This window comes from Protopterus annectens, chromosome 1.part1 (genome assembly GCF_019279795.1).
Source record: "Protopterus annectens isolate FY-2018-M chromosome 1.part1, PAN1.0, whole genome shotgun sequence".
In the NCBI taxonomy this organism is placed as follows: domain Eukaryota; kingdom Metazoa; phylum Chordata; order Ceratodontiformes; family Protopteridae; genus Protopterus; species Protopterus annectens.
Window position 1 is genome coordinate 1,911,060,797 of NC_056726.1, and position 25,883 is coordinate 1,911,086,679.

The window sequence follows — 25,883 nt, forward strand, 5'->3', positions numbered from 1 at the left end:
TAGGATAAAATAGTATTATATATTGAATATAAAAATATCATCAAATTATTAAGGAGGAAAGAGTTTTTTTTTATTGTACTCGTTATGCCCATTTGACCTCTTACCCTGCTCATTTTACTTTAAATATGCTCGTTATGTAAATCAGAGGTAGTTCAGAACCCCATATGAGTATTTCTTGTAGTTTTATCAAATATTGTGGTTTTGAAAATTTCATTTAATTACTAATGCATTTTGTACCTTTTGTTTGATTAATAATACATTTTGAGCTACTCGTTTGATTAATAATATGTTTTGTGCCTTATGAATGCTCAGTTTCATTTTCTTTGCAAAATAAATCATTTGTGCAAGTTTTGGTTACCTGAAGTTCATTTCTGGCTCTTATTAATCATTTGAGCACTGCATCACCCAGTCTGCTTAATATACCTTCACCTTCAACTCTGCACGTCATGGCTTGAAGAAATTGCACTCGCAGTCCCGGTTCTGACACCATGTCGCTTGTCCAGTCAGAGTAAAACAGATGAACAGTTGTAGTTTCAGTTCAAGTAGCTTTATTATATACAAATACACCAGGATTAAGGCTTAGTAACTTAAACTTAAATAAACTTATAAACAAACTACCTACCACACACATACATGTTACCACTCTGGCTGTTCCCTCAAAATGGCACTGCTGCCTGCATGTGCTCACTATTTATATGCATGTGCCTACACTTGGGAATGCTTCTTAAAGTTACAACACACACTCTGTAGTGCTATAAGAATGACATATATATTTGATTTAGCTTGTATTTAAATAGTGAATACCTTGCATATAAAGGATACAAAGATTTAACTGAAGATGTGGGATGAGAGCACACATTTAATAATAAGGAAGTCGTACCTGTAAAGCAAATTTATGGACTTAAAAATATTGACAGATTCACTTGTCACTGATCAATCAAGACGTCTATGGGGGACTTGTAGCTGTGGCCTGCATAGACATAAGTTAATAAATGTAGGTCCAGTTTTGAATTTTAAACTCACAGAAAATGTTCTATGGAGATAATATTATACAGGGAAGATTGCATGAAAGCTGATACAATGCACATAAAAGCATGTATATTTAATTTTCTCCAAGAATGAGAAAGCTATCCTGTATAAGCATTCAAAGTCTTGACTTGTTTGGATTTTGGAGGGGGGGGCACTATAAGGTTGCGACCTAGGACTATTGACCTAGCAGTACATTAGAATGCAATAAGAATTATTTTGACAAATTAAACTCAATACCTGCCATCCCTGACCTAAATGAAAATGACAGAATAAACAAGTGCCTTAAAATGTGGCTTGCAGATGCTGACTTGCTGTCTTTTTATTTGTTTCACAAGTTGCGTGGTTGGTGTAGTTGTTGATGGTTAATACTACATGGTCGTGTGAGGTACTTTTTCACTCGATAAAGGATAGCATCTGTTTACATTGTGATGTTTGGAATTTCATTTTTCTGAGGATGTGTTTGTCTGTAAAGACGAAATGTTTTATTTTTGCCCAATAAAAAGTCTTTGGCTGGAACTATGAAAGAATAATCAAGAGGCAAAAACCTTACCATCAGTGGCTTCTGCCTTGCAAAATCTTTTCAGGTGTAGAGACTACCCTGCCTCAGTCACTTCATACTAGTGGGAGCATCAGGATAGAGGGCAGTCCCACTCTTTGTGGTAGATTGTAATAAGGCAATATGGAGGAAAGGTCAATGCTAACAAGTCATGTGCCCTCACACAGAAATGCCTGTAACTACCAATGTACGCTGCTGAGTGACTGAATGGCTTGGTTACATAAATTACTACAGTTGGCTGAAAAATCTAAAATCATCAAAGATGGTGGTCATCCACTGACTACAGTGGAAGAATTCATGGTGCAGGTAAGTGCAATGAAGTTCAGAAGAGCCAGAGTGAGGGTATGAGTGCATAGGTGCGTGTGGATGTAAGTGTGTATATCTGAATGGAGTTAGATGAATGTTTGTGTGTTTATGTGTCTGTGTGTTTGTGCGCATTTGACTTGATTCTTGCTTTTTATGTGGCGGTTAAAGGATTCGCTGATGTTTCCTACCTGTACTGAGGCATTTTATATCTCTTTACTGTAAATTGTAGAATATACTGTATTTCATGAGCAATAATATATTGCACGTTTTACCTATCTCAATGATATTATTTTACCATTTCCAAATGAAGTTAAAATTATTTGTACTACATTAATTTACAGAATAACTACAAGAACTACATGGCTTAGAAGCATGCAACTGGAATAAAAGCTTTCATTCTGAGGTGTGGAGGAAGGTCATTTAAGATCCGTTCGTCAACCATTGAGAAAACATATTTTATTAATTTGTAAACAAAACAGAAAACACCCAGTTTGTAGGTTCATGGGTTATGAAAAATCTTATTATATCAAATCAGCATATCTTCATTTATATAAATTGTGGAAAACCAGTATATCACTTTTTAAAATTAGTCTTCTTCTACTGTACTAGAAAGCTATTACTTGCTATTTTAAAAGAAAGTTGCTGATTAAGAATGGTACAAAAATGGTTAATATACACACATGCGTGTGAGCACACCTGTGTACCTATGTATGTATGTATGTATGTAAGTTTGCACATTACACTAATTCCTTCATTGAAATGTGTCTAATGCAGCATGTGTTTTGCATATTACACTGATTTGATTCCTTCATTTAAATATAATTTAATGTAGCATGTGTATTTGCACATTACACCAATTCCTTCATTAAAATGTGATCTAATGCAGCATGTGTGTTTTGCACATTACACCAATTCCTTCATTAAAATATAATTTAACGCAGCATGTGTGTTTTGCACATTACACTGATTTAATTCCTTCATTGAAATATAATTCAATGTAGCATGTGTATTTGCACATTATACCAATTCCTTCGTTAAAATGTGATCTAATTCAGCATGTGTGTTTGCAAATTACACTGATTCCTTCATTGAAATATAATTTAATGCAGCATGTGTGTTTGCAAATTACACTGATTCCTTCATTGAAATATAATTTAATGCAGCATGTGTGTTTGCACATTACACCGATTCCTTCATTGAAATATAATTTAATGCAGCATGTGTGTTTGCACATTACACTGATTCCTTCATTAAAATGTAATCTAATGTAGCATGTGTATTTGCACATTACACCAATTCCTTCATTAAAATATGATCTAATGTAGCATGTGTGTTTGCACATTACACCAATTCCTTCATTAAAATATGATTTAATGTAGCATGTGTGTTTGCACATTACACTGATTCCTTCATTAAAATATGATTTAATGCAGCATGTGTGTTTGCACATTGCACTACTTTCTTCATTGAAATGTGATCTAATGCAAAACTGTTAATCTATAACATACTCACTGTCATTAAGCAGTAGGAAGGTAAACTTTTGTAGTATCACAGTTACTGATAAATGACAGTGACAAATCACAATCTATAAGTAGAAATGTCTCTATAACTGTACTTGTCTACCACTTATTTATATGTCATTTTCAATGCATCTTTCAAAATTGATTATCAGCTGGAGTTCTATTACATGACTGCTGTATACTAATAGTGTATTTTTTTACTAGTGCAGAGGATAAAATCATACTATCAGTAATTGGAGCTTTGTCAAAAAGTATTGCAGATGTCAAGCGAGTCTGATTGCTTTAAAATGTGGACCATTGTAAGGAAATTACACTGCATAAAGTAATTTTATCATTTTATTCAGTTGAAGATTCAGCTGTGTACTAATATCAGTTGTATTCTCTGTAAATGTAATCCACCTAGGCTGAGTGAGCATGCAGTGAGAACTTGTTCTGCCGTTGGCATTTTAAAAAAGTGTAGTGGTATTAAAAAGCAGATTCTGAATCTAAAACTTTCCCTGAGTTTAATAAGTTTTCATTTTTTCATAGATAGATGAGGAAATGTAGTAATACGATATTAGCTTCAAGGCACAAAAGCCACAGTTTTACAAAGCAAGTAGCACAATCTATCAAATATGAGTTTCATACCCACTGATGCTGGAAGCTGACCAAATAATAAAAAATATAATTTGTTCATAACATGCAGTATAGCTAGGCAGCAATGAATAATTATGATGTTCTGATATAAAACATCTTAAAATTCGCCCAGATAAAAAACAGGCTAACAAACTACAAAACACATTTCTTTCTAAATTTATAATTATGCCATGTAATGACAAGTAGAACAATATCTTTAATTTTTTATTGAATTATTATTTTAAGTAGGTAGTCCAAGTCACTAGGGTCCATTTTCCTGTTTTAGCTTGATGTACAGACTTACAAAGAATAATCCTAAATACAGTTAGACTGTGAACAGGATGCCGAAACAATCAAAGCATTTTGTGCATTCGGCTTTTCCCAGTTAGAGGTCGCCACAGCGGAACGCCGGTCCGCTAATGATTGGCAGTAGATTTTTACGTGCTGGCTTGCCAGGCCTAATGCACAACCTTCAACGAAGGAACACCCATTCATGCATGTTGCCACACAGAAGACGCTCTAACAGAGAATCGAATGGGCAACGTCTAACTGTGAGGCGACGACGCTACCGCAGCACCACCACCACAGTCTTCATTGTGCTTTGTAAAACAGAATGGTGACAGGTGATGAACAGGGTATGGCCAATTGACAGACATAGGCAGCGTGATAGCATTACCCAAGAACATAGACAGGGTCAACATAATATGGAAATTACCATATAATGACAAAGAAATCTGCAACATTATGTAAATGAGTACCGCAGTGAATGCAAATGAGGGTAGACAACATGACATGATTCAGAAACATGGAAAAACTGGGCAATGAGACACAACAGGCAGCTTGTACACTGTTCTTTCTCAGTGAACAGAGATAAAGACAGCATTTATATGCTTGGATTAGCAACAGCAATAACTGGTCAGTATAAGTTGGAGGCTGTCCTTACCAGCAGAAGCCTCAATGTTGTGTGTCATCTCCCAACATATCAAAGATGGATTTTACCACACCTAACTTACCACCACCTCCATGACTGGGTCAAGTCAAACACCATGCTATGGACAGAGTTAGCACACAGCAGCTTGTAGACATGTGCTGTCTGGCACATGTACTAACCCCTGTGAACACTAGGCATATGTAGTACTGATCTTTTATAATATGAAAATCTTTTAACAGTCATCAGAAAACATAATGGATAGGACAGGCATCTGCTTCATGATTACTACTTCAGTTCTTTGATGTCAAGTTGCAGCATGTGGAGGAGCAAATGTGGCTCCAAAACACTACAGAAGAGAGCAACACCTCTTTGAGGGGGTTCTATGCAGAGCCCGTTTCCCCAAGAACAGGGAAGCCAATTATTTCACCCACCCGAGGACAACCACAAGGCATTCTTTAGCTATGTCTAGAATCTCAAAGGCAATAACACAATTGTGTGCAGAGCTCATTGTTAATGGAGTCACCTATATTGAGACAGAAAATATAGCAGGTCTTCTTACTTCAGCTCTAACTTTACCCCTCTCTCCCCCTCAACCTCCCCTCAGGAAAGACCATCAAATATGACTTCCCCTAATATTACTAGGGAACAAGTTCTCAATGTGCTCTCTAAGGCTAAGAACACTGCATCAGTAGGCCCAGCCAATATCCCACGATGCCTTTTAAATATCATGAAACATTACCTATCAGACTGTCTGGAATCAGTATTTAACCATAACTTTCAAACACACTTTGTGCCTCATGAATGGAGAGCGGCAATAGTCAACCCTCTGCACAAAGGTGGGCCATCTACAGACCCTGGAGACTACAGATCCATAAGTCTCCCTAGTCCTATATGCAAAGCCATGGAAGGAATTATTATGGAAATGATCAATAATGACATAGGAAACCTCCAGACAATGGACCCAACTCAATATGGTTTCATCAAGTGCAGGTCATGCCTACTCAACCTGGTGGACTTCTTTGAAAAGGTCACTAAAGGAATGGATGAGGGCAAAATGGCTAACACTGCCTATCTTTACCTGGCCAAGGCATTTGACACAATACCCCACTCAGGCATTGTTGACAAACTCAAGAGATTTGGTATAAACCTTTATGTCCCCTGGTGGATAGACAGCTGGCTCACAGGAAGAACCCAGGAAGTTAGAATTGGGGTGACCAGTTCTACAAAGAGGACAGTCACAAGCAGAATCCCTCATGGAACAATCCTGAGGCTGCTCGTTTTCAGCATTTACTTCTCTCAAGTCAATGCCATTGTTGAGGTCCGCTGGCTGACCAAATTTGCAGAGAATTACAAATTAGTAGCAGTCATAGACTATCCCACTGACACTAATGTTCTCCAGAAAGGGCTGACAAAGACAAATAATTTGTGTCAGAGTCATGGGCTAAAATTAAATGCCAAGAAATGCATAATAGTATCCTTTGGGAAGTCATCCACCCCAGGTAACTATTATATTGACAACAGACCCTTAACAGTCGACTGAGTAGTGACAGACTTGAGGACACAAATAGAGAGTAATCTAGCATTTGACCATCATCTGTCTACAGTAATGAGGAAATAATTCTATGTTGAGGAACTCATAAAATGAAGATATGGCATCTAGGTCCTAGGAGGTCATTGTTTCACTGTAATCAGCATTCATAATGCATTTTATTATTTATTTAACATTTGTTTACCAGGAAAGTCCAACTGGGTCAGAGCCCATTTTCAGAGGGGGCCCAGGGAGAAATGCCCCAGATGCATGTCTTTGGAATATGGTAGGAAACTGGAGCACCTGGAGGAAACCCACGTAAATGCAGGAAGGGCATACAGACTCTGCACAGAAGATACCTAAGTCAAGAATCAAACAGGAGAATCTCTCCCGTGCAGCAACAATGTTAAGCGCTGCACCACTGCACCACCCACTAAGTACAATGCCCTGTTTGGTAAGTACTTAACCAGGCACATCCAACAATTAGAATGTCCACAGACATTCCTCACTAAAACAATACAGGGCATAAGTACCATGTCCTACGCATACTATATGTTTTGATGTGAGTGTTGTTTTTAGAGTACATTTGGGGATGCAGATGGTATTTGTTATGTGTACTTCATCTAGGAGGTTTTTGGAATTTAGGAAGGTTACATTTACGTGCCTCAGCATATGTGGGTTTATGCATTTGGTTTGTTCTGTGTGTGATCAGTGCAGTGTGTGCACTTACTTTTGTCAATAGGAGTGCGTTTATGTGAGATCTTTGCCTCCAGTGATATTGTATAAATATATCTTCCATATGCTTTATCAGTTTGTTTGAGAATTAGATGGTTTTCATAAATATGAGACAATTTTTGCATTGCCTCAGGATGCTCAAATCCACCAAGCTGGTAACAGAGATAGTGGGAAAGTTCATATCCATGACAACAGGCCGTTTTTTATTGATTAGATAGCTGTGGTGAAAATATAAAGTAAAGTCAGGAGTATCTGGTTTACAGCTCCTGGGGCAATGCTTGTTGCTGCAAACTAGTTGCCCTGTATGCAACTAGGTACTGGTGAAATTTCACGGTTGCTTTTACAGTAAAGATGTCATTTCAAACTGCCTACTTCTATACAGGACTCTGCCAAACATTTGAGGAGAAAGTACTAATGCAGATGCTAATGATTTACGGATGAAGTATTTAGGGATATTTTCTGAAGTTAGGTTAGACAGCAGCTAATCAAGTAGCACATACTGAAAACAAATAATTAGTTATGTCAAGAATGATGAATAGAGGGGATTCACCTGATAGGCTAGAACCAGGCTACTACTAGTGCTGGTCTCACCACAGCTGCATGCTCCTGGGATACAATGTCCCTTTGCTTCTTCTCTCACCAGAAGCAAAACAGTAGCACCCATCCAAAAATGAGAAGCAAGCTCTTTGGTGATCAATAATTTTGTCCCAGTTTTGTCACCAGTTATTGGAGAGCCCACATTCTGCCTCTCAGTAGTCATCTTGGGATTAGTGATTCTGTTTTCTCCTGGTGAGAGAAGGAGTGTAGTTACGTTATTTTCTGGAGACTGCTGATAACCAGAAAGCTTAATAACTGCTTTATAGGTGACAGCTTGGAATCTGTGCTTATATTCTGATCCTGGTGAGAGTAGGACCAGAGTGCATTTGTTCCTGACTCTTTTTGGTTGAAGAGTGAGTGTCTGTGCTTAACGTACCTAATTGGTTTGGTTGCTATTTGAGGCATCTACCAGAAAAAGGCTACAAGCCTGCAGACTCTTGCATCATCTGGGACAAGACTGTGGATCACCAAACAGGCCATGGCATGCTTCTTTTCTTGGGATTGGTGCTAACATTTTCTTCCGGTGAGAGATGAAGCAAAGGAGTATTGTATCCCAACAGAGGGAAGCTCTGCTGAGACTAACATTAGTAGTAGCCAGGCAGTAGCCATTCATGTGACTCCCCTCTTTTCATCATTCTTGACAAGCCAAGTCTTTATTTTTCAGTAAGTACTGCTTGATTTCTAACTTCAGAATATCTGCCTAAATACTTCATCCTTAAATTTTCAGGGTCTACGTATTAGTTTCCCCTCAAATGTTTGGCAGTGCTCTATACAGACTCAGACACCATGAGTGACATTTTTCCTATAAAAGGAATATATAAGGAAACAGCTCCAGTACATAGTAATAATGACCATCCCTCCTGGCATGTTTAAAGGTCAGTTCCCTGTGCTTTCTCCTATTAACCTGGTGAACTTGGGCATTCTGAGGCAGTGTAGCAACTGCCTCATGTACTCAGACAACCCTTTCCTCTAACCTCCCAATGCTCACACTTGTGAGAGATACACTTATATATCCAAATTGGAAGCCATGCACTATCAAGCCGAGACTGGAATAGCTGGTCAGGAGGAGAAGGTCAACACCTGCACCACACCACATTAACACATAGCCCTCCAGAACACCCACCATCAAAGCTCTCACATAAAAACATAAACCACACACCCACCTTTGCCGAGGCTCTGAATAGAAATCTACCCAAACAGCAGAGACCTCAAAGGCAGAAATGCACTCCACCACCACAGCACAGCACAAACCACAAGACACATAGCTCACCTACATAATGTGCCCCTCAACCTAAGCCCCTAAGGCAAAACAGCTTGCTCAATACAGTATTCATAGGTGACTTGATAGTGAGGCATACTGATGTCCCACTCACTAGGTTGAATACGGAAAAGATAGCAGTCAAGCTGTCTATCAGGTGCCAGAATCCGACACATAACACACGCACTCAGGTAACTCCACAGCAAGTACAAGTATGATTCTGTCACTGTCCATGTGGGTGTAAATGGCCTGAGATGCACCTCCCTGGACTACATGAAAAGAAACATGGAGGAGCTCTTGGATTATGTGGCCCAGGCAGGTATGACTCTAGCTCTGAGCAGCATCCTACTGTCACCCAATGATACCGCAGTAAAAGCAGAAAATGATTGACTTCACCAATTGGCTAAGTTTCTGGTGTCATTCTAAGGGGATCCAGTATTTGTCTGCTTAGGATGACATGATTGACAGACCTTGATGTTTTGCCAGAGATGGCCTGCATCTGTCATTTCTAGGTTTCCAGATACTGGCTAAGGCTCTTGCCAGTCCTATAGTGCCTTTTTTAGGTGATGATCCAAAGACCAAATTATCACCATAACAGCTATAAATAAATGCAATCTGAGGGTCATGATGCTCAATGCTAGAAGTCTAAATCTCAAGCACTCCTCAAAATGGAGAACATCAACATTTGTGCTGTAAGGGAGACCTGGTTTAAAGAAGCACAAAGCACCCCTGCACTATCAGGCTATAACTGATTCCACACCTTTTGGCCCCAGAAGGTAGTAGTGTCGCCATATTCATAAAGGATATGCACACCTCCAGATTAGTAGCCCATCATAACGCATCTGAGATACTTCAGGTACAACTACCATTGGGTAAGATGGCGATTCAGGTCCTAGCATGCTATAGGTCCCCAACCATATCCCAAGACTCTCACTTCATGTTCCTAAGCACCCTGGAAGCTATTAGGGTCCAACCCAACACTCTCACACTAGGTGGCTTCAACTACCCTTCCATCACCTGGGAAAACTACTCATGCACCAATACACTGGTCCAATGCTTCCTGGAATTCATCATTTCCAATGCCCGGGACCAGCTCATTCTTAACCCCACTAGAGGAAGCAACATCCTTGACCTGGTTGTTACAAACATGGGCAACTGTTGCTGTCCACCAATAGTCAATTCCTCCCTGGTTAGATCCGACCACAAACTGATCACCATGGAAATCCACATCTCAACCAAAAACAATTCCCCTGCACAGAGAGTGTTGCACAGCCAAAATGAACTGAACCAAAAAACAAACAGCCAGCAACAAAAAGCTGTGGAAATGAGGTTTATTGGGTCATAACTTCAAATAACAGACCGGTTTCGGCTTGGATTTCACCTAGCCTTCATCAGTGTAACATTACAAAAAACAGCTGAAGTCATATATACCTTTGAATTAATTAGAAACAAAAAGTGATTGGAGAACTCATAAATATTAATATAGCAATTCATAAATACTCATAAATATTCATAAGTATTCATTCAATCCAGGATGAAAAAGTGAGCCCAGTTTTACAATCCATTTCTTCTCCTTAATATTCAATTTGCTGTGCCAACCAGATTTATGCGAACAAATGGAATTTAGCTGTGTTGTGTTTAAGTGTATGTTTGTAAAGTGTGTTACTTGTTCTTTTACATTTAATATCACTCAAATGTTCTGAAACCCTTAGCTTAAAAGGTCTAGACGTTTGACCGATATAAAAAGCAACAAGCCATGTAGACAATCCAATCAGAATTACAATTAGCAAAAAACTTAATATCATATACAATGCTGCTGTTATTGCTGGAAAATTGTTTAGTTCTTAATACATATTTGCAATTATTGCAAATATGTATTAAGAACATATTTGCAATTATTGCAATGGCCACAGGGCATACAGCTAATAAGCTTGTCACCCGTAATGGTAGTCTGTGCCAACTGTAAATGCATAGAATCAGAATGGTGCTTATGGTGATTAAAATGCACCCAAATTTTTGCCCTTCCTAAAAGAAAAGGAGCATGTTGGAGCTATAATGGAAGACAACGTAGGATCCGCTAAAAGAATATTCCAATTATTTTTAATAATATCAATAAACTTATTGGTATTTCTCCCATAGGTAGTGGTAAGACGTAAAATGTTGGATTTAGGTACTTGTTTGTGTTTATATTTAAGAAGTTCATCCCTGGGTAGATGTGATGCATAATTCCTGGCAGTGGAAACATATCCTGAGCTGTAACCTCTGTTTTTAAACCTATCGGTCAAATTCTGGTGATAAAGGCGAAAAGTATCATCATCAGAACAATTCCGTCTTACCCTAATAAACTGTGATTTGGTGATATTTCTGGCTATATGTTTTGGATGAAAGCTGGATGTGTGGAGCAAAGTATTGTATTCAGGAAATTTCCTGTATATTTGAGTATTTAGTGTATTGTCAGAATTTCTGGTTATCATGATGTCCAAAAAAGTGATCTGATGTTGATCATAAGTAATGGTAAATTGTAATCCCCATTTGTTATCATTGAGGTATTGAACAAACTCGTGTAAATATTCAATATCTGCCCTCCACACCATCCAGCAATCATCCAAATATCTACGCCAGATGTCAATCTCTGGTAAGTAAAGATTATGTGTATCATCATAAATGATGTGATCCTCAATAAATGCCATATATAAATCAGCATAAATAGGGGCAAAAGATGCCCCCATAGCAGTGCCCTTGATTTGGAGATAACATTGCTTATCATAAAAAAATACATTTTTAGTAAGCACATGTTCTGTCAAAATTATCAAAAAAGTATTGAAGCCAGGTTTGTTTATGTTTGATTTATGAAGCCAGTATTCAATGGCATCCAAACCTGCCCAATGGGGTATATTCGTGTATAATGAAGTCACATCCAAAGTACATAACCACCAATCATTCTCAATCTGCATTTCATTAATAATACCCAGAAATTGTGTAGTATCCTGTATTCTGGATCTTACCCAGGATAGTAAAGGTTTTAAATATTTGGTCAAAAATTCAGATAAAGGCACAGTTAAGGAGCCAGTCCCAGCCACAATTGGTCTACCTGGTGGATGTAAAAGATCCTTATGAATTTTAGGCAAGAAATAAATATATTGCCTGATGGGGTCTGTGATGGTCAAGTGTCTTAAGGTATCAGATGTTATAATCCCATTTTCCAATGCTGAATTAAGAAATGTATCGATTTGTTGCTTGAACATGGATGTAGGATCTAATGGCATCTTAATATAATACCTGGCATCATCAAGTTGTTTGTGTGCCTCGATATCATAATCAATCCAGTTCATTACAACAACTGCCCCTCCTTTGTCAGCAGTAGTGATTACCAATTTTTTATTGTGCACTAATTCTGCTAAACATAATGACTCAGACTCAGAAATATTGTTCGACATAGGTGAAATAGTATTAGCAGGGAAATGCAAATCCTTGAGGAACCCATGTTGGAATAAGCTCACAGATGGATGCATTGGTGGTATAAAACTAGAAGGATGATATCTGAAATTGTCAGATAAGTGATGCTGTTCATTGTTGTCCTGAAAATATAATTTAAGGTTAATTAACCTACAAAACGCTATTATATCTTGTGCAAAGATATCTTCAGACACAAAAAAAAGGGTACAAAAGACAGCCCTTTATTTAACAAAGCAATATGTTGTTCAGTTAAAACAGTGTTGGAAATATTACATACATTATTATGTGCAGAAATGTTTACTTGTTGGTCAATAATTCCATAAGGTTCTGTAGACTTGTAACTTTTTTTGTGTTTCCTACATCCCCTCTTGTATGGCCTAAAGGCGTCCCAAAATTATTACGCTTAGGGGTAGGGGAGTCCGTCGCGTGCTGTGAATCAATATCTGTACCAGAAGAGGTATCAGCATCTGTGGTGTCACTAAGATTGCCATGTCTTTTCAAAATAGATCTCGGATGTTTATGTTTGGGATTTGGGTTCGTACTTCTATGACTGACCTCAAACCTGACATGTCTAGTTTGTCTAAACAGTTGGCCACGTTCATAATCTGTTTGGTCTCTAGAGAATTTTTTGAGCTTCCTTTCCTTCAATTGTGTTTCAAAACTGAGCAGATCAGAACTGAGTTTGGACAAAAAAACGGGAAAAAAGGTTTCATCTTGGTATTGATTACATTGCTCTATAAGCTTGCTGACCTTAAGTGTATCCTGGTCAATGATCCTGACATAATAACTGGATAATGTCTCTACGAATCTCATAGAGCATTCTTGCTGTATGGATGTCCAGTCACTGGTCAGCATATCATCAGGCTCTGCTACTAAAGGTTGGATTTTCACCCTAAGGCTCCTGGGAGTTATATCCTTTATCATATATGCCTTAAGTAATTTGAGATGCCGTACATTGGATCTCAGTGCTTTCATGTTTTTATTCAAATCACGAAATAATTTTTCACAACTTTGTTCAGAATTACCAATAGTATTATGTTCTGAATCATTTGGTTGTTCACCAATACCAAAGGCCACAAGATCATCCCTATCTGAGGAAAGGCCAATAAGAATATTATTTAAATCCATATTGAAATGAAAATGTCAAATACACAATAGTAGTCACAACACCATGTCCTAATATCCCACAATATATATGTATAGAAAAGAACTGGACAATAATGGCATTTAATAAAACTTTGTGGGTTGTATTGAAAAAAAGGGGGCCACATCCAGAAGAGAAACTAGGACAATAATGGTAGTTGTGAAACCCTAAAGCTGCTCCAAAAGGAACAACAAATTCCAATATATTCAAAAGTCCAAAAAATAGTGGTATGATATTAAATAACACCACTACTAAATATATTAATGATATGATGTCAGCATGATCCAATAGTATGGCATCTTAAAAAGACACTAATATAGGTAATATGTTATTAAATAATCAAAAAATATAGACATATATGTATATATGTCTCTATATAACTTCAAGGGGGTGGGTGAATATTCCAATATACCCTAAGGAAGCAAATAAAAAATAACCGGGAAGCCAAAACCCCATCATATATCATTAAACACAACTAATAATCTGTCAAAAAATACAATTAAGGGAAGCTAGTTATCATCCAGTATATGAAGCCAATGTGTATGAATGTATTGAATTTTAAATCCAAACAGAATGGAGTTAGAGCCATGTAATATGAACACCAAAAAATCCCATGAGTAATAACAGGAATAATAAGCATCCAAACAATCCCAGATCAATAAACTGGAATTAGAAGAAGGCCACTAGTCCATAGTACTATAGGTAAGCCCCTAGAAGACAGTAAAAAATGTGAAAAAGGGAAAAAAACAGTGAATAATTGCCTCAAAAAATAGTAAGACCAATATGCTATCATAAATACATTACTAAAAAGCAGTCAGTTCCAATACTAAGCAATAATAGGAAATAAAGCGAGGCCAAAAAATATTTCCAAAATGTCCAAAAGCTAAACAATAGTATAAGAATGCGATATAAAGCATCCAACATATAAACAATGCATTGAATAAAAATGCTGGTAAATAACTAAGTACCGTATATGTAAATAATTACACTTTTATCAATGTACTGTTGAAAATAAATAATAAACAGTTCCAACAAGAGACAGCAGAACGTAAAATATATGTTCACCAATGTTCAGATAAAGTCCAAAAACTGGATAGTATGATGTTATAAGATATTTGCTAAAATAAATAAGTCACCATGATCACTAGATGTTCAGCTGATGACTGTTCGATGGAGTAAAAGTAAAGGAACTTAACTGTCCTTACTATGATGACTTGTGTTCCATGAGAGTGACGATACTGGATGCACAAGAACAGTAATAGCCCAAAACAACATCCAAATTATGTAGCAAATGTTGCCAAATTATCGGCAAAATATCCCAGTCAAAAGACCATCCAAAATAACAGTTATTCAAGAAAGTCCAAAATAATCCATTCAATATCGCCTTCCTATCTTGTCTGAAAGAACGCCACAGGCCAAGTAACCATATATATGTTGTGCATCAACTGTACAAGGCCATCCATTGATATAAAAAATGTTTGATATAAGTTCCCATGGAAGAAAGAAGAAACGCTGTTGCCAGGTAATATCACTTCCAATTGAGCACACAAGCTGAAAAAACATTGGTAGACTGTACGCCAATACCACGAGGCACATCCGCAATGAAAAATGGATGTAGAGTGTTTCAGATTAAAACAAAAAAATGACCAAAAGTAAGGTCTGAACCAATAGTTATAGATATTTGGATGATTGCTGGATGGTGTGGAGGGCAGATATTGAATATTTACATGAGTTTGTTCAATACCTTAATGATAACAAATGGGGATTACAATTTACCATTACTTATGATCAACATCAGATCTCTTTTTTGGACATCATGATAACCAGAAATTCTGACACTACACTAAATACTCAAGTATACAGGAAATTTCCTGAATACGATACTTTGCTCCACACATCCAGCTTTCATCCAAAACATATAGCCAGAAAAATCACAGTTTATTAGGGTAAGATGGAATTGTTTTGATGATGATACTTTTTGCCTTTATAGCCAGGATTTGACCGATAGGTTTAAAAAAAGAGGTTACAGCTCAGGATATGTTTCCACTGCCAGGAATTATGCATCACATCTACCCAGGGATGAACTTTTTAAATATAAACACAAACAAGTACCTAAATCCAACATTTTACGTCTTACCACTACCTATGGGAGAAATACCAATAAGTTTATTGATATTATTAAAAATAATTGGAATATTCTTTTAGCGGATCCTACATTGTCTTCCAGTATAGCTCCAACATGCTCCTTTTCTTTTAGGAAGGGCAAACATTTGGGTGCTTATTTTAATCACCATAAACACCATTCTGATTCTATGCATTTACAGTTGGCACAGACTACCATTACGGGTGACAAGCATATTGGCTGTATGCCCTGTGGCCATTGCAATAATTGCAAATATGTATTAAGAACTAAATGATTTTCCAGCAATAACAGCAGCATTGTATATGATATTAAGTTTTTTGCTAATTGTAATTCTGATTGGATTGTCTACGTAACTTGTTGCAGCTGTCATGCTTTTTATATCGGTCAAACGTCTAGACCTTTTAAGCTAAGGGTTTCAGAACATTTGAGTGATATTAAATGTAAAAGAACAAGTAACACACTTTACAAACATACACTTAAACACAACACAGCTAAATTCCATTTTTTGGTCATTGACAAGATCATTGGTGATCGTTCACATAAATCTGGTTGGCACAGCAAATTGAATATTAAGGAGAAGAAATGGATTGTTAAACTGGACTCACTTTTTCATCCTGGATTGAATGAATACTTATTAATATTTATGAGTATTTATGAATGGCTATATTAATATTTATGAGTTCTATCACTTTTTGTTTCTAATTAATTCAAAGGTATATATGACTTCAACTGTCTTTTGTAATGTTACACTGATGATGGCTAGGTGAAATCCAAGCCGAAACCGGTCTGTTATTTGAAGTTATGACCCAATAAACCTCATTTCCACAGCATTTTGTTGCTGGCTGTTTGTTTGTTTTTTGGTTCAATCCTCATCTCACCCACACCCCCTGTAAAGGCAACCGCCATGAAAAATTTCTCAAAAGCTGACTTTGGGCTCCTAAAGGTAGAGGTGGATAACTTCACGGCACCCATATCAATGGAAAATTGACATATGACTGCCGAATTATACACCAATGCACTGTACGAACACATACATAAATGCATGGAACTAGCAATAACCCAACAGAACCAAGACGGTCTCCTCCAATACATGAAGCCAATCAGGTGGCCCCCTGCAATTAATAAACTCTACAACATAAGGAAGAAACTGTTGCAGAAAAAGATGAAATCCCAAGACAGGAAAAATTCCCTTATTAGCCTCAAAAAAAGTTGAGATCCCTCATCAAAACCTCTAAAGCCAACTATGAAGGCAGAATTGTGGCAGACACAAAAAACAACAACAAAGCCTTCTATAGTTATATAAAAAATCTCCACGGCAATACACAAGTTTGCTCTGAGTTACTGCATAATGGTATCTCCTATACTGAGCCAACAGATATTGCCAACATACTGTCCAACAGATTCAGTGTCAACTTTACCCCTCTCTTCCCCATAAAGGACCAATCACAATACCAGAGGAATGTCAGGCACCTAGCATTATTGCAGCACAGGTTAAAGCAGTATTGTCCAAGGCCAAGAATACAGCTTCCATAGCACCTGACAATATCCCTGGATGTGTTCTACATGAACTACAAAGTGAACTGGCACCACTTCTGTGTGCCCTGTTCAATCACAGCCTCAGCTCAGGCTTTGTCCCTACCAAATAGCGCACTGCTACAGTCATCCCTCTCCATAAAGGAGGAGTGACTACAGACCCTGGGAATTATCACCCCATTAGCCTGATGAGTCTGATATGTATGGCTATGGACCGCATCATTGTGGACCTTGTTAACAAGGAGATAGGGAATCTCTAAACAGTACATCCAATGCAGTTTGTTTTTTTCAAAGGTAGATCATGCCTGCTCAACCTGGTTGACTTCTTTGAGTCATCACCAGAGCTGTGGATGAGGGCAAGATAGTTCATACAGCCTACCTCAATCTGACCAAGGCCTTTGATACCATTCCCCCCTCAGGAAATAATGATAAACTCACCAAACTAGGCATCGACCCCTATACCACTAGGTGGGTTGCAAATTGGCTCACAGATAGAACCCACAGTGTGAAAGTAGCAGACTCCAATCAGACTGCTGACCAGTCACGAGTGGAGTCCCACAGAGATCTGTCCTGGGTCATCTCCTGTTTGGCATCTACTTCTCAGAAGTCCAAGTCAACACAGAGGGACTCCTGCTGACCAAGTTCACAAATGACTGCAAGCTGGGAGCCATTATTAACTCTCCAAGTGAAGTAGACATCCTACAGAAAGGCCTTACTGAGGCCAATGACTGGTGTCGAAACCAAGGCCTTACACGTAATGCTAAAAAATGCATTGTCATCCCCTTTGAGAAAAACTCAGTTCCCGCTAATTACCACATTGATGGGTGTCCACTGAACACCAAAGGTGTTATAAGAGATCTGGGGGCACAAGGTTGACAGCAACCTCTCCTTCGACCACCACTGTGGTCAGAATGTCTTTCTATGTGGCATATCTCTTTACCAAGGGTTTTGCATCCAGGAAGAAAGAGATCGTCATCTCACTCTACTCTTTCCTCATTAGACCAATCATCAAGTATAATGCCTCATTTGGCATGTACCTCACTAGACACATGCAACAGCTGGAAAGGCCACAAACGTACCTCACAAAGAGGATCCTAGGCCTTAAACACATGTCCTCCATGGACAGACTCAAAAAACTCCAGGTATTCTCTATCTCATATTGTCTACTAAGAGACAATCTCTGCTTGACTTACAAAGCCATGTCTGGCCCAGCCTTGGTAGAAATGCCATATCTAAAGAAATGCCAATCCCTCCACACCACTTGCTCCAGAAACCTCAACCTCATTACCACAATCAACAGAACACACTGGAAGGACAGACTTATAACCTAGAGACTGCCTATGCTCTGGAATAGACTTGCCATAAATGTCAAGCAGAGCACCTCACTGGCCCTCTTCAAGAAAAATCTTGATGAGTGGATGGGAAATAGAAAGTTCACCACATGGATCACTCCAGTGACTCTACTTGATAGAGGCACTGGGAACTAAACGCAGGCGGCACGATGCCAGGGCACTTCTATGGGCTAGGCTTGTAAAGGCTCCAGGGCCATTATCCTCGTACATACCTATGGACCTAAGAACCTATGATGCAGGGATCTGTAGGCTTGCTGTAGCCTTTTCCTGGTAGATGCCTTGAATAGCAACTAGACCAATAAGAAAGACCTCACACAGACACTCACTGTCCAATCAGAGACAGTCATAATTCAATGCACTCTTCGCTAAATATTGAAGATCACGGCTGTGTGAGAATACCACTGTGTGCTCCGTGTCAGTTGCCATATTAAAAATATAACATCTCCAGTACTTTCATTTATCACCATCTCATTTCTGTAAGGCAAGCTAGGAAATGCTTCCCAAGTCTAAACATATATACATAACTTCTTTCTTGATGGTAACCTGGGAATGCATAACAGCCTTAGACATTTATTTGGATGGTCTCATGGTACTCTGACGTGAGGAGTTTTTTGCAGCATTAAATAGAGTCTAGTTAATAGCTGCAAAGCTGTTCTTGTTATTTCTTTTACATTTTTAAGCCTGCTTATTTGTCTTGTACTCTGTTCTTTCATTTAACTGAGTGCTTTATGAAATCATTTAATTCTTCTTTTCACTGTGACTCCAACCCCACAGGTAGCCAAGTCTCTGACAATGAGGATGTATTTTACAAAAAAAAAAAAAAGCTGGAAATGAAAGATTATATTAAACTGAACATGTGTGCAGTGTAACAATGTTCAATAGTCAGTTTTGATCAGAGCACTACTCTGGTAACTAAATAAAAATAAATAAATAAATGTATAAATAAATAAACAAATAAATAAATAAACAAATAAATAAAATAAAATAAATAAATAATAAGAAGGGACTGACCCCAGCTCCATGTCTAGGTTATTCGGCTGACAAAGAGCTTGACATGGCTCTTAACTAGAAGAATGACATGCTTCTCACAGGCATCCTCCTTAACATGTGAATGAGCTATGTGCAGGTTATGTAATGGAATTTCACTGAATGCTGGCATACATGCTCCCTCTATATCACCCTGATCAGATTCCTATTGTATGATGTTCCTGAAAATGTGAACCTTGGTAGCTGTCACCTATTTTCTACTAGGAGTAACCATAAACCAGAACTTTTCAATATATATCCACTAAGGAAAGCAAACAGACAATAGCTGTAAATTCCTTAGTCCCCTAGCAGACCTCTAATTGAACCTGGGTCATCAGAGATGTTTGCCTTTGCACCAGTGAGCAGACTCCTCTCACATGTATCTGCAACTTTTATGCATGCAGCATCAGGTAATCAAGACATTAAAGCGAAGAACAGTAAGCAATCAGAAAGCTAAATGAAAAAATGGTGGTATTTAAGAAATCAGAAGTAAATGAAATCATGGTGGCATTTAAATAAACACACTCCAGTTCATTTTTATTTTTATGTTTTGAGGAACTGTGTTTTGTGTACTAATTGCAGTCTCTTTTTGATTAAGTAAGGTCATAAGGATAAAATTCCAAGGGAATTTTTATTGCATGAAGTCCAGTAAAAGTTGTATTCTAACAGGATGACAATTGTAATTGCCATACCCTTGGCTACACTTTAAATTGATCCTAGGGCAGAGTGAGAGGGCCCTTGCCTTAGGAGCAAAATGTTGGGTGGGCACAATCTGGCTCCCTATGGAAATATCACCACTCAAAATGCAGAGTAGCAAAAAGCCAAAAAAAAAAAAAAGGACAGAAAACACAGGAGAAAAACAAATCTCAAAAATCATTCTTCTCCTTAAAACTTCCTTTTGAAGAGGATCAAACCCCTCCACCCCCCCACCCCCAAACTTATATATACCAATTCTGAGATTGCCATACCTTGAAGAAAAGGGAATACTCCAAGAAATGTCATTGTGAAATTAATATAGACAAGTCCAATCTTTCAGCTATTCAGTATCCAGATTTTGGGATTTGCTCTAGCAGGTCCTGAGATTTCAAATGGTTACCCATCATTCCCAAGCATTCTTTAATGCACTCTCTCCTTTTAAAAAAGCAGGTATTGCATTTGTGGTCCACCCTGAAGACTGCAGCACTCAGTGTGATGTCTAAACTGTAGGAACTGTTAGCTAATTTGCAGCAAGCAGTTTGCTACAGTTTAATACAAGATTTTTTTTAACTAAGACATGAGCACCATGATGCTCTTTGCAGGTAAGATATAAACTGTAGCAACAGTTTGTTATATTTGTAGTGAGCAGGTTGCTACAGTTTAAATGAAGACTTTTTTTATAACTGATACACGAGAGCCATAGCCCTTATAAAGTATAGCAACAGTTTGCTACATTTCTAGCAAGCAGTTTGCTGCAGTGTAAAATAAGAAATGATTTGGTGTTAACATGTGGAAGGAGGGTCAGTGGCAGGGCACAGAAATGGGACCTGAATTGCTGAGGGAAGGGGGGAGGCATGCATTGTCTAAGGTAACATTAAAGAAGAGCAGGGGAGGGGGGATGACATGGATCTAACTGTAATAAACCGATTGCTACATTTTTTTTTTTGCTCTTTAGTAGAAGAGCTAGCTGGGGTTGGAGGCATATATGTAATTGTAATAACCCAGTTGCTACAATGTAGCAATCAGGATATTACAGGGAAGTGCTTTTTTTTTTCATTTTCACTTTAAGAACTGAGGGGGTGGGTGCTGGCTGGCTATGCTTCTGATTTCTATGACTGCGTTACCACATTGGTAGATGCAAGAAATCCTCTAACCAGTTTGCCTTAAGCAGTTTCACTTAGTCTCATACTGCAAGCTCAGCAAAAGGATGATGGAGGTTGAAGTGGGTAGTAAATTGTGTATATGTCTGACGATGTGGTGAAAGAGCAAAAAGCCAAGTCTTGCCTCTTAGGCAAACAAACACACAGAAACACACATTGATAGATAGTATCAGGATGGTGAACATTATCAAATGTGGGTAAAAGCTTGAAGACTGCTGTAAGGAGACTGGAGGCATGGTCCTAGAAATGGTAGTTTAACTAAAAATTCCAGATATACTGAGCAGAACAGCAGCAGCGGAAAATCGAATGAAGGTTGTATCTGGGCTACATGATGCTACTGACACAGTTTTCTGAACCTCATTTCACTGAACATACATCACTGATGTCTCTTCAATGATGTTTATGCGGATCATTATTTGGAAAAGTAAAAGATAACAATGACAGAATATTTCTGGTAAAATACATTTTTATGGAACATGTTGAAAATAGTTTTTGAAGCGGTGAAGTCCCTAACTAAAGATCATTGTGTTGGGGATAGTACAGTTGTGTATGCAAGCATACCCTAACAGTAGATGGTTTGAATGATCACATCTTCAGTAGCCTTAGCTATATGTGTTATATCCAGCCAAGGATATAACAGCCAGCCAGCTTCCAAAGTTTTGGGGTGCTTTTCATATACCCAAACTGTCAGGCAGCACAAGTGGAGCTAACTAAAACACAAGTTTGGGTGCCAAGCCCTTCAGAACTTTCCTGTTTATAGAGACAGGGAGATTGAGCCCTGAAAGGACAGTGCATGGAAAATGAAAAATAAATGTCTACATCCTGGTATAAAAAAACACACCAAAAACACTGGGGATGGATTGATGGAGGGAGCAGATACTGCAGCAATGATCATGTGATCTTATACTGTTATGGTAAGTTTACTTACACAACTGTACTATGTTCATCATATTGATCACTGCTGCAGCAGCCTTAGCAATATGGTTAGATTATGCTAGAATACTACATTTGGGAGGTGGCAGAAAAAGAGTCTAGGAACTCCTGGAGAATGGACCTAGCAAAGCCTGACATGTACCTAGGAAAGGAATCAAGCTTGAAGTGTTTTGTAAAAGTATTTACATAGGACAAAGTAGCAACTTCTAGAATACTTCTAGAATCCAACCCTTTCAAAAAAGCCAGAGATGAAACCAAACCCTGGTAGAGTGGGCCTTGATCCTGCTCAGAACAGTTTTGTTATGGTCAGTATAACTAAAAGTAATAGCCTTAGGTAACCATTTGTAAATAGTCTAGTTTGACACAGGTTACCCATTCTTACCTTCGCAAGAAATGAAAAATTGATCCAACAATCTGAAAAATTTAGTTCTGCTAGAATAGTACCTGAGTTGTCTATGGACATCCAAGGTATGGAGTATCCTTTTTCTCTCATTTTTAGGTTCAGGAAAGAAAAAAAGGGAGATAGATAGTTTGGCTTAAAGTAAACTTGAATACCACTTTAGGCATAAAAGAAGGATTAGTTCTCAAAGAAAATCTGTCCCTGTGGAAAATGAGATATGGTTTACTTACCATATGAGCTTACAAGTAAAGTACTCGTCTTGCAGAGGTTGGAGCAACCAGAAAAACTGTCTTCAATGCTATGAACCTCAAGTCAGACAGGTTAGCTAGTTTAAATGGAGCAAGTGTTAGCTTCTCTAACACAAACTCAAGATCCCAAGAAGGGGACACTGGTTTACTTGGAGGTCTCTAATGCAAAACTCTTTTCAAGAACATTTTGACATGAGAGTGCACTGAAAGAGATAGATCCATGGGTAGACATTATGCAATGACTGATAAATGAGCCTTGACAGAGGAATAAGAAAGGTCATAGAATAGTAACGCTCACAAATATTGTAAAACCCAAGAACAACTAGCCCTGAATGGGTGCTGGTCATGTTGTTGGCACCAACTGGAAAACTTTTATCATTTGCTATTATATGATTTTGTAGTAGCAGGCTTTCTTGGCACCTTTAGTACCTGATGCACATCCTCAGTAAACAGGTGGAAATTAAGACACCATCGTCCAGGCAATCAACTGTAGATGATTGATGTCAGAGTGTATCAAACACTCCTGTTCTTGTGTGAGTAGATCTGTCTATGAGGAAGCTTGTAGTAATTGCCCCTGGCCATCTCCTAAAGAAGGGAAAATCATGGCTGTCTGGTCCAGAAGGGAGCCACCACAATGACCTATGGGGATTCCTTCTGAATCTTCAGAAGTGTCCTTGATATTAGTGGAAAGGGTTGAAAAGCATACAGGAACATTTATGTTAAAGGAAAAGAAAAGGTATCTGTTTTCCAGGCATTCTTGCATAGAGTCCTGGAGCAGAATATTATCAATTGGTTGTTCAGAGAGGAGACAAGCAGGTCTACTTGAGGAACTCATCACAGATGGATCAATTCTTTGAAGACCCCTTGATCTAGTTTTCATTCATAAAGGCCTGGTCCTACTTATCTTGTCTGACACACAACTTTGCTCTAAGGAAATGTAGGATGCTTATAGAGTGAGATTTTGCTGTAGCAGTTTATTCCCAACTAACACAGATAGCCTGTAAAGGGAGTACGACCTGGTCCTCCCCCCCCCCTTGCTGATGTACCACAGGACTGTGGTATTGTCTGTAACAACTTGAAGAGGTCTTGAGAACTAAAGATGATTCACAAACTTGAATGCCTTGATCAGGGCAAGCATCTCTTTAATATTTATGTTCTTGTTTCTGTCCTTAGTGCCCTGCACTTTTATACATCCTGAGACTGATCCCCAGGCAAAGTCTGAGGCATCTGTGATGAAAGACTGCTTTAAAACAGGGAGGGAGAAGAAGAGATCTGGATTTAAGGACATCTGTTGTCTCCACCAAATAATTTCTCTTCTGATAAACCCTAGCACTGGGATATGAAAAGTCAAAGGGTGTTGATGCTGGGACCAAAGACATATCAGATACTACTGCATCTTTCTTGTATGGAATATTGCAAGATGTGCATTGAGAATCATAGATGCCATGGGACACAAAATCTTGAGATATTCCCTCACAATGACCAAACTTGGAGTACAAAACCTTACAAACTGATATAGATTTATTTTATCCAGTTGAAGAAAAGTTCTTTGAACTGAGGTGTCTAGTTGAGATCCCAGGAAAGAAATCCTGTGGGAAAAAGTCAAGATAGACTTTTGAATGTTCTGTTGGAATCCAAGCTCATATAAGAGATTTCTCACCTAAAAGAGAGATTCATGATATGTTGAAAAAGACTCTAAAAAATAAGCAAGTTGTTTAATATGGAAAAAAATGGATACTTTGTAGCCTGCAATGAGCTATAAATATAGCTAGATACTTTGTGAATACTCTTGGTGAAATGGATATGCCAAAGGTTGAGGAGAAAAATGATAATGTGATTCAGACACAAAAAAACCTTAAGAAACATCTCAAGATGGGATGAATAAGGATGTGATGATAAGCATTTTTTTTAAATCTAGTGTTACCAAGATACGTGAAAGAAGAAGAAGAGGTAGCAATTTGTTAAGTTACATCATGAATTTGGCTACTATTACAAACAGTAAAAACAAAAATGAAAACTCCAGCAAAGCTAAAACTTCTGCTGAGTGACCTCCCAAACCTCTTGCATCAGAGGAACATGGGATATACACACATAAACCTTATGAACATCAAGTGTTTTAGCTCAATGGCAATTCTGAATGCCCATGACTTGCTTCATCATTTTAATGGACAATTTCAAGGCAATAAAGCCAAACCACACTAGCTATGGATATACTATATTTCAACCTTGTTATGACCTCATCAGCACAGCACAAGCAGAACGTTTGACTAAACACTAGAAACACAGGGTCGTTATACTAAGCTGATGTCCATTATCATTAGGGTCACTGCAAAAATATCCCAAGCAACAAACTAAGACAATGAGTGAGAAGGACACTTAAAACCCAATTAGTAAAAACAAAAATGAAAACTCCAGCAAAGCTAAAACTTCCACTGAGTGACCTCCCAAGCCTCTTGTATCAGAGGCACATGGGATATATGCAGATGAACCATATGAACATCAGGTGTTTTAGCTCAATGACAAAATATGCATATCCACAGCTAGTGGGGTTTGGCTTTATTGGCCTGAAATTGTCCATTAAAACAAGTTACGGGCATTCTGAATTGCCATTGAGCTGAAACACCTGATGTTCATAAGGTTCATTTGCATATATACCATGTGCCTCTGATACAAGAGGTTTGGGATGTCACTCAGTGGAAGTTTTAGCTTTGCTGGAG

The 25,883-nt window shown here is 38.2% G+C and overlaps 1 protein-coding gene across 1 annotated transcript in view; it reads right to left on the reverse strand.

The window, feature by feature from the left end:
• LOC122816760 overlaps positions 1-12,512 on the reverse strand; it is a 45,584-nt gene extending 33,072 nt beyond the window's left edge. Inside the window, exon 1 of the mRNA XM_044089778.1 lies at positions 12,220-12,512. Coding sequence (XP_043945713.1) covers positions 12,220-12,512 — 293 coding nt within the window. The remainder of the gene's footprint in view (positions 1-12,219) is intronic.
• Positions 12,513-25,883: the final 13,371 nt, after the last annotated feature.